General features: G+C 35.7%; 1 protein-coding gene across 1 annotated transcript in view; it reads right to left on the minus strand.

The window, feature by feature from the left end:
* Positions 1-11,217, minus strand: part of LOC117114028 (cysteine-rich hydrophobic domain-containing protein 2-like) — a 31,993-nt gene that overhangs the window by 8,711 nt on the left and 12,065 nt on the right. The window contains exons 3-4 of the mRNA XM_033257558.1: positions 6,626-6,781; positions 4,109-4,225 (exon numbers count right to left, since the gene is read on the minus strand). Of these exons, the coding sequence (XP_033113449.1) occupies positions 4,109-4,225; positions 6,626-6,781 (273 nt within the window). The remainder of the gene's footprint in view (positions 1-4,108; positions 4,226-6,625; positions 6,782-11,217) is intronic.

An 11,217-nucleotide genomic window follows, 5' to 3' on the forward strand; every position in this document is an offset into this window, starting at 1 on the left:
CACTACACACAATAAAAAACATAGGAAATAGCAAGAGTGATTACAATAGTTCCTATTGCATTACATGCATAGGAACTACAAAATGGATTCTTTTAGCGTGCATAAGTACAAATTTTTGGCATGGAATCAATTCTAATTTTCGCACACTCACCAAGGCAAATGCTTGTGGTACAGTTTAATTTAAATGCTTATCTTGGACTGATTCCTGCCCATAAAACAAGAACTGTTTCTATCTCGATTTTCCGTAAAAAAACCCAAAGGAACCTAAGGTAAGAAGGCATTAAACACCAAACTGCAACTCCCCTCTTGGCAATACAATTTCCATACCTGGGTAATATAATTTCCATAATTGGATGCTGCAATTTCCATATTGTTATGGGTATACCATATTTGGATAAATTTTGATAGCAAACTATACTTGATGTATCTATATTTAGCTAAATATGACTACTCTAGTGCCAAAGACAAGTAGAAATTACATCATACTGTATATATTTTGAGTTCAATGACACTATTATGAGACTGACTAATAATGAGATCGAAATGAATGAATTTATCTTAAAGGTGCTTGAAGGTGAAATTTCTGATCAGGAGGTGCTGGTATGAGTAGGTTACAGTATTCATCCAATAGAATGTTTGCTACACATTTACTAATTAAGAGTTTTACAAATTTTACTATTAGACAATAATCATATTATTTTCATCTTTCCACAATTTCTTTTTGTGTTGCAGAGGTGTGTGGCTATAATCAATACCTTCCACTGATCACACGCCAAAACAAACAGACACCTTTATAGACTGGTGTCATCCTATGAATAATTAGGGTCACCGGGCATTCTTTCAGTCAGGTAAATTATGCAGGTAAAAATTACCATTGTAGCTTGGTGATTTGTAAGATACCCATCTTCCAATTCTAGATTTGGGTTCAAATCCATTTACACAGAATTCTTATAATTACAAAAACAAATGTGTCAATATACTTGGATGCATTGGTTTCCATGAACAATTTCATATTTTAATAATTACACAAAGTTTTCTGGGTGTGGGGGGGTCCCCACAAAATATATAGCTCATTTATGGTGTACATACAGTATCCTGACAATAGGACAATCAATGACTTAATTACTGTCATCAATATTAGGGCTGGAAAAGTGTGCAGAAATTGCGCATTTCTTCAGAGGAGTTTTTATAGAAAAATAGATTTTGCTTATCCTCTTCCCTTCCTTAGACATCCACTGTTAGGATATACAGCATACTGGAGTCATTCTGTGTTTCACCAGAAACATTTTACCATACTGTAGGTGGGAGAAAATGATTTTTTGCATGCTCCAGCCCATTCATTGTCAAGCTTAGTCTACAGGTAACATTTGGTGTTACAGGAATTTTTTCATATTTAATTTACATGGTTGGAGGCACAAACATTTTCCCACCTGTCTTTACAACGTACAAGCATGTAAACCAATTTTTAATATTCATAATTGGTAAGAGTTAATTGGATAAAATCATGATGATGATTTTCAAGCTTTTTTTAGATAGATAATATGACAATATTTATTTATTCATGAGCATATGTCAAATCTGTAATCTAACAGATAGAAACATCTGTTCAATAATTTTTTTTTAACATAATAAAAAATGTGAAACAGTGTCTATACAATACAGTATGATATTTCTGGCCTGAGATACTTGCTCAATCACCTTTTTCAACAACTTAAAATAAAAAACCTCTAGAATTATACTTTTGTTTCATTTCCTATGTTATTTGTTTTCATTTTTTTATCATGGTTTGTAAACGGTTTATATCTGCAATTGCAGGGGCAGATTTAATGGGAGGGAGGGCCACGCCAGCCCCACCTTTTTGGAAAGTCAAAAAAAAAAAAAAATTAAAAAAATTGATAGCCCAAAACTCCTCTAATTTTGCGGGGCATGCCCCAGACCCCCTAGGGTAGTCTTGAGCAGTCCCCCTTGGACATCTCTGGATCTGCTCCTGAATTGGACACTAAAAATAGAACAGAAAACTGAAACTTAAATTGAAACTAAAGCTTAATTACCTATTGAAAGACTACAACACATAACTATAAACAAAAAAATTAAGGCTACATAATACAATTGATTTAAAATACTTTAAATCACAAGTTAAAAAAAAAACATTGTACAGTTTTAATTCTTTTTTTAAGCCAGGCACTTGCTGTGACTGACACGATTCTATTAAGAACACAACGCCACCTCATGTGCGTAACTGATTTTTTTTTTAGACTGCTACTGACAATCAACAGACGTCACATCGTGTAGCGCACACAGGCAGCTGAGTGCGATTAGTCAGTTAACGGTCACACAACCGTGGTATGATGCAGTGAGTATATTTAATGATGATAACAATCCACATACTTAAAAACAGTAAAATGAGAATTACTATCTCAAAAACGAAGCATTAAAAAGTAACACTATAAAATATGCAGTTATACTGTAACATTGATCCCTCCTAAATTAAACATATAAAAAACATTATTCAATGCCGTTACTGATTAAAAAGGTAGAAAAAAATGTTACAATTTGAAGTAAAACTAAAAATTAAAAGCTTTGAGATACAGTAAAATTGTCGATTTAAAAGTTGATATGGTTTATAAATTTATGCAATGTTAAATATTAAGACTACACTAAAAACCTACAAATGTTTTGTCCACAGAACAGCGCGAAATTCAATAGGTTATGGCCCAGGCGTGGTTGCAGCTCTCCTTCGCCTCCTTACACATGCACGATGAAATCTAAATTTAGTAGCATAGCTACGCGATCGATTTGTAGATTTACCATTATTCGGAGAAATAAACTTGAATAAACTAGCCTATGTATAGATTTTAAAGCAGCCGTTATAAGTTATTGAGCTACATTATCATTCTACCGTGCCGCGCTGTGTGTACGTGGGCCGGTTATAGCAAGGAGGTATATATATAGAGTGGACAACAACTTTGTCTCATACTGCATTCAGCAGACAACACCGTGCAGGCAACAACCATAAAGTTTGTGCCATACTGTGCATTCAGCAGACAACAGAGTAAACAACAGTCTGATTCACGTCAAAGTTATCTAAATCTTGAAATATGATACGATTTTCCCTATTTGCATTCGATGCCAAGTTAGAGCCAGATAAAGCAGCCAGCCAGCTCCGAGGCCATCGACGTCAGTAAACAGGAATTATGGGAAAATGAGACTAAAAAATCTGCACGGTGGAAAGGCTTTTTAATATCTATTTTAGGAATACCAAGGGGTATTCGTAACTACTGTAGATCAGGTGTCAGTTTCCACTACCTAGTCTAGCTTTCCTCTGCCATGAGGCTGACAGTGACCAGGTCTATTAAAGTAACCTAGTAGTAGTAGTAGTATGAAACCAACCGACAGTTGGCAATCTATAAACTACAAAAAAACACGACAGAAAGGTCCATATAGTATACAGACGTTTTAAAGAGAATTAAAACAATATTTTGTTAAATGGGAGAATGTAGCGATTAAAATAATTTGGTTTTTATCAAAGGTAAATTTAGCTAGGGCCTAGTAATCTACTATTGCAGTAGTCCACGCTGCTGCACTGTCAGTTGGTTCGTACTACCTGGTCGCCTATATATCAATGGCAGAGGATAGCTAGGCTAGGTAGTGGAAACTGACACTTGATCTACAGTAGTTTATGAATTTGTCAGTTTTTTATGGGTTCATAAAATACAGTAGACATTTTATTTAAACAAGCCTTTCCACCGTGTAACATCGACAGCCTCGAAGCTGGCTGGCTGTTTATCTGGCTCTAATTTGGCATCGAATGCAACTAGGGAAAATCGTATCATATTTCAAGATTTAGATACGCAGCTTAACTTTGACATGAACCAGGCTAATGTGCATTCAAAAGACAACGGAGTGGAGAATAACCATGAGGTTTTTGCCATACTGTGCATTCTGCAGACAACACAGTGCAGGCAACAACTGCGAGGCTTATGCCATATTGTGCATTTGTTCAGCAGACAATAAAAACAATCTCTTAATGCACTACTGAATATCCTGATGTTTAACAAATCAATAATCAATTATAGCTAATCATAAAAAATAAATATTGAATACTTACATATTCCATCATATTACTGTTTTCACACTTTTCTTTGCATAACGCCCAATGAAGGCCAAGTTTGTGGTACAGTCGACTGTTCTCCCAATCAACCGCTTTTTCAATTGAATGTCGACTCTTTAATATTAAGGAAAAAAGAAAAACTGATGAGAAATCCAGCCACATCTATCTTTTACCAATTTCTAGCCTCAACATTGGTTCCTTTAACACATCAATAAATGAGGAAATTTTCTTAAATTTACTCCATTTACAGCCTCTAATTAAAGACTCTTCGAATAGACTGATTCCGCTAGGTTGGTCATATGATGCATAGTGGGTATAAATTGTAAACAGGCAGTGCGAGTGATGCTCGGTAATAAATAGGAAACACATGTGGCTTCTTCAGAGTGTTTCTGCTGTAGAGCACATATTTGATGTTGAATGATGTTGAATGATGTTGGTTGGAATGCCAGTAAACTATACCAAATTGATTGGATATTGAACTTGATAGTTTTGCCATAATGGTTTGCTAAGTCCTGTAATGCTCTAATAAACAATACTGGTACCAAACGTTGAGATTTTTCGAGAAATGCTACAGTACTGATTACCGAACGTTCGACATGACTCATGTGTATTGGGCGTGTGTTTCACGAGTGAAAAGCGAGTGTCCTTATTCCGCGAGTGCTCCAATTAACGCGTGAATGATTTTACTCAGCATACACTTCCTGGAAAAAATTCAATCTGCTGTAAAGCACATTGATGTTGAATGATGTTGGTTGGAATGCCAGTGAACTATACCAAATTGATTGGATATTGAACATGAGAATTTCGCCATAATTGTTTGCTACTGTAATGCTCTAAACGATACTGGTCCCAAACGTTGAGATTTTTCAAAAAATGCTAGGCCTACTGTAGGCCCCTGCATACTGGCTAAAACCTGTTTTGGTATGCACACGAGTCTTCATTCATTGAACTGCAATTTTGACACACTACAATTTCTAGGCTAGCTATTAGGTTTACGTAGAATCACATAAATTGCAAAGCATACAAACCGCAGAAAACGCTAGAATAAGTAAATAAACATTATTTTAAACAATTGTAGTACCTTTCCTTGCCAGTCCTTTCTCGCGTTAATGGTGGCTGTTTGTTTTTGTAATCATAACATTACCTTTTCCTATATTTTTACACTGTTCGCACTGTAAGTTACAGTATACCCACTATATTTCACATAACGAGCTATAAACAAACCTTGCGGAATCAGTCTATTAAGGACCGCCTCCAATTAATTGACCAATTTTCTGAGGTTCAATAGCAAATGTTATTATATTTAGAGACCAAAGCTGCTTGACCACAGAAACCAAGGTCCAAAAAATGGTCTTTATTTGGATGGAGACCTGTAATTATGAGTGAACATGTGTAAGAAATGGAGGTCACAGGTGAATAATTACTAAAACAATTAAATTTAAAGGATACACAACCATACAGATCTCCTCTAATTAAAAACCATCTAAATAAAGACCACCTCCATTTAAAGACCAAATAAAACAATTTTCTTTTATCTTTATTTTACAGATCAAACCTGCTAAAGTCCCTAGTCCCAAATGCAGTCTTTAATTAGAGGGAGACCTGTATTTTACAATGTTTAAGGCTGCCTCAACAGAATTAAACCAAAGAAGCATTCTTGAAAAAAAACTTCAGGAAAATTCTTAAGCGACTGAGGTACACAGTAGTTTGATTAAGATCAATTTAGTTAAAGTGTTCTTAATCTTATGAACAGATTAGGCAGGACTATGTAGAACAATTATGGCAAATGCACAGTACTGTATTTAATAAACTGACCAGATTAATAAAAAAAAAATACATTACATGATGCAGGACAGAGTCTATTTAGCTTTACTATAATTTATATGAGAATCAACAATATCATACTGTATGCTCTTTCAGATATAATTTTCATAAAGAAAATGCCAGTAAATACTATATGAGATTAAATTTCTGAAGGTATAAAGTATACGAATTCTGAAAAAATATATGACAAGACAGAGAACACAGATAGACGTTAATCATATTGTAATTAATTTTGTCTGGTGATATGTCACAGTCCAATAAATTCTAGCAAGAATCAAGATCAATTTCAATGATTTCCAATTTCATGGTTTTTGATTAACGAGATAGAGTATGATATTATTTATGTTTTCTCATGACATTTGTAAAAAAGAGAAATATCAAATGAGGGAAGAAGATAAAATACATTAATATCAATACAAAGAGGCAAAGAGAGTATAATTATTACAAAGATCATATAGTGTGTCTTGATACAATAGGCTGATTCAAATTCCCCTCCCACCCTAAATTTTTTTTTAATTCAAAAACAAAGTGAGGGGAGGGGAGAGTGTGGGACCATTACCAACAATTTCTAAGGGGGAGGGAGGGGGGGCTAGACAGAAAGGTCCATTACCATGCTGGCACCCTCTATTTCAAATTCCTGGATCCACCATTGCATAGTACTACAATCAATAAAGAATTTTAATATCCTACCCTTTTGCTAAGACAGACTACTGGCCATAGCGAACAGCCGAGGGTACAACAACAACATATACAGCCACACAGCAACCACTTAATATTCATGGGTAACGTCTTCATCAGAACACTGTTGATTCTGTCAATGCTCTCCTTATATTCCTCTGGTGCAACCTAAAAAAATGAGTTACAAAATAAATAATATAAATTAATTAATATTAGAAATATATAAATTGAAGTTAAAGCATTCAATTGAGAAGTAACACAAGCAATTGTGATTCAATATTTCGAACTTTATAAGTTCATCTTCAGGAAAATATAAGCAAGAAAATATTTTCTTTGCCAATATGTATATTTTTCCATTATCGAACAGATCTTTAAATTGGTTGGTAATCAATTTGAGAATCCGTGATTTTTGTTCCATTGGAAGAAAACTTACATGATCCATATGGACAGTTAAATTTCTTAATTCAATTCAGCACAAATTGTATCTTGAAATGTAAGCAATTGAATAAGTAATTAAATAATGACTGGTTAAGCAATCTCTGTTCTTTTATTGAATTTTTACCATTTGTAATCATTGTACTCTTATGTTTATAATAGGTTTATGTAGGATCCCATTGGAAATAAGTTTTACTTTTTAAAGAAAAATGTCATGGGCCATCTTTGCATCATCTGTTGTTATTTGTTTGTGTAAATTTTAACTGAATTTGTAAAATATTTTAATAATGTGAAATAAACTGAACTGAACTGTTTATTGTACAGTAACAGGGGAAGATTTATTTGTGCCCCCATTTTTCACATCACTGGATCTGCCCCTGAGTAGCAATGGTACAGTATGCCAATGTTTAATAATACTGTATTTTTGCCATTGTACTAGATATATTTTGCAACATATTTTTCATCTAGAGTAGGACAATAGTACAATGTGATGGCAAGTCATAAAGCCCTATAAAGAAAAATGTCATGGCCATCTTTGCATCATCTGTTGTTGTTATTTGTTTGTGTAAATTTTAACTGAATTTGTAAAATATTTTAATAATGTGAAATAAACTGAACTGAACTGTTTATTGTACAGTAACAGGGGAAGATTTATTTGTGCCCCCATTTTTCACATCACTGGATCCACCCCTGAGTAGCAATGGTACAGTATGCCAATGTTTAATAATACTGTATTTTTGCCATTGTACTAGATATATTTTGCAACATATTTTTCATCTACAGTAGAACAATAATACAATGTGATGGCAAGACATAAAGCCCTATAAAACTAATAATTTAACAATTACTACAAAAGAGTACATTCCGAATTTCAGTTAACACACCTAGAATTTACCAGAAACATATTTTCTCGATTCGATTAAAATCATGAATACACTTTAGTGGCATTAAAATCATAAATATTATTAGAAAGCGTGTGCCCAATGGCACCATCAATGCTGATGTTTATGTTAGGTACATTTGCATTGTTGTATTTAAACATTATCGTTTGACTTTCTGATGCATTAAATGTGATTTAAAAGCATATAGCATATGTCTCACAAAATGCGATGTTATGAAACGTACACCAATATGTTTATTGCAAATTTTAAAATCATGCCTGGGGGAAGCACATAAAAATATAAGACCTTTGAGTGCACATGAAAATAGAATTCACTTCATCGAAAACAATTTTTAAGCCCTCTCCAAACCATCAAATTTTGTTTTACAAAAACATGTGACATTCTTAATTATTGTCATGATGACATGCACTTCACTGAAAATTTTTTTTTTCAAGCTTTGTCTACACTATCAAATCGTATGTGACAAAAAAATGTCATGTGACCATATAATGGGTATGATGATGTCATATCACATATCATCAAGTTGTATCAAAAAAAGTTGAACATGTTTAACTCTATGTTCCTTCAAATTTTAAGTGACGCTTGTTTTGACTTGTAGACAAAGCTTAAAGCATGTCCAGACTAACAAATTTTGTTTCACAAAAACATGTGACATGCCTAAATATGGTCATGATGACATCACATCATGACTATATATGGCCAGACAACTGTTTTTTTGTCAGAGAAAATGTGACAATAACATGACTGACTAAATATTGAGAGAGCAGCTTAGGTCAATCGGCTAATCTGGTGGTGGCCACTGTGTGTGCACTGAACCGTGGAGATTTATAGGTCCCTGGTTCAATTCCCATCGCTGCCTCTCCTTGTGTTTTAGCTGGAGGGCTGAAATACAGGTTACAATAGCGCACCGTCTTTCGCATGAGACTTTTAAGTCGTTGGTCCCGTGTGCATTTATGGACCATGTGCACGTTTAAGAACGCAGTACACTCTTCGGAAAAGTGTAGGGGATTGTCTCCCGGTGCACTGCCCAATCACCACCAGAAGGACCCCACTGGAAATAAGTCTTCTTCTAGACTTTCGTGGGCAATGCTTGGTGTTTACACCGAATAAATCCAAATATGGTCATGATGACATCACATCATGACCATTATATAGGCACATCATGACTATATATGGGCATCTGTTTTTTGTCAAAGAAAATTTGATAGTGTGGAAGGAGCTTTAGAGTATACTTCATTCTCCTTTATAATTTACTTCACCAGACGAAATGCATTCATGATTCACATTTCATATCAAAATCAGTGTGCACATTAGAATAGGCTGACATTTAATACTGAATTAGAAGTTAATAGATTGCTGGTGGGCATATTCCTCTTAGAAGCAATTATCGACCAATTTCATGTGTTAGCAAATGCCTTGATTGTGAGTGCTTTAAAAGCAATAAGCATTGATTTCTTTTCCAAAACAAAACAAGTAATTTTCATAATTAGACGCTCACACGAACCTCATTGCGTTTTCAATTATCCTCCCACTTAACAAACACTCGACACAGGGTTCCCTGAATGCCGCCCTCAGCGGCGTGTGCGAAGCACAACTCAGAGTCAGAAGTGGAACGTGAAATTTCGATATGGTTTTGAAGTCAGATTTGCGAGAAAAACTTCAGCTACCCGTACTTCTCGACTGAGACATCAGTGGAAGCTGTAATTTGTATGGCAAGGAGATGGTACTACCCTTAATTCGTATTTAGGGAATTTACGGCAACAAACCTTGTAGTTATTAATATTTTGGTTATAATAGAAATTTTTTATTTTTTGGTGTGACGTCATACAATATAGTTATTTTTTTTTCTTATTTTAATTTATTTCTTTCGAAAGTGAGTGTACTTTCTATCACATATAATTCCATTGTCTACTTAGGCCTAGTCTTATTATGCCTCATCGTCCCCCGCTACACACACAGTACATTAGTAGGCTAGCCCCACCACCGCCCACACTACAGTATAGACGTTTGCTAGGCAACAGAACGTGATACAGTAGCACCTTCCTTCCCAGGTGCTCATGTGACATTCAGTGGCGTATCCAAGGGGGGAGGGCTTGCGCGCCCCCCCCCCATTCGAAAACTTCGAAGCAAAAAAAATTAGGCTAGGCTTATGCTGTCACGGTTAACGTGTATTCGGGAATCTGAGAAGCAATATTTTTCAGTGGGCGTGGCCACCGAAAATAAATTCCACTCCCCCTCATATTTTGATACGCCACTGGTGACATTTGCATATTGTTAGCTAACTAGCTGTGTGTATTCCTTTGTGAAAATGAGTATGTCGCAGTACTCATTTTCACAAAGCATTTGCATCCCCTCTTCGAAATAATTGTCTCCATATCTTCGCTAATTAATCACCATAATTTAGCTTACACTTATGCATGGAGGGAGCACTTAAAATGTACAATAATCATTTCACTACAAGACAAACCCTGAACTTTATTCATGCATTACATAGTTTCATCTTGCTGTACTCCAACATCACTGGCGCATGGTAACAACCAACTGACTGCAGACCATTTCCGGTCACACATTACTCTCCATAACGCAGCACCCTCTAGTTCCGTCACCTCTGGATTAATTACTAGCCATTGAAATGTCATGAAACCATTGGGTCCACATGCTTAAGCTTAAGTGCTGCTGCCATATTGGCACAGTAGTAGGTAACCCCACCATGTACAATTTATACCCCTGGGTGGAGAGAAGCAACGCAGATAAAGTTCCTTGCTCAGGACACAAGGAAAATGCGCAGCAAGGGATTGAAATCCAAACTAACTAAATCATTCCAAATGTTCCAAACCGCTTCCGACTAGACACCCCTGGCTAGAAACTTTTGGACCTAACTACACTAAGGGATGTGTAAGACCCCCCCCCCCACTCCTTTCCTGTGGGAGTACAAGAGGAAATACCCATTCCCTCTGGCAGTTTGACGTTTTGAGGGCGCATTTCAATGTCTAAAACCTTAAGGGGCCTCGATCAGCCAACCTGGGAGCTATGGTTTTGAGAAGTGTTCCTGGCAAATATTCTAAACATATATCTTAAGCCGGGCACTACCAAAGGTCATTGGCCGCCAAAATTCTATTGTGAACGCAACGCCACGACTCATGCAACGGATCGTTTTTATGACGATTCGTTCAGACTGTCACCAGATGCTGTTGTGTCGCCTAACAATCACAAGGAGTGGAGTTGCATCGTACAACAGAGTGACGGCTTCAAAGACCCCTTAATCCC

The sequence above is a fragment of the Anneissia japonica genome, unplaced genomic scaffold (genome assembly GCF_011630105.1).
Source record: "Anneissia japonica isolate Jap-2015-1 unplaced genomic scaffold, ASM1163010v1 scaffold288208_len475333_cov186, whole genome shotgun sequence".
NCBI lineage: Eukaryota > Metazoa > Echinodermata > Crinoidea > Comatulida > Comatulidae > Anneissia > Anneissia japonica.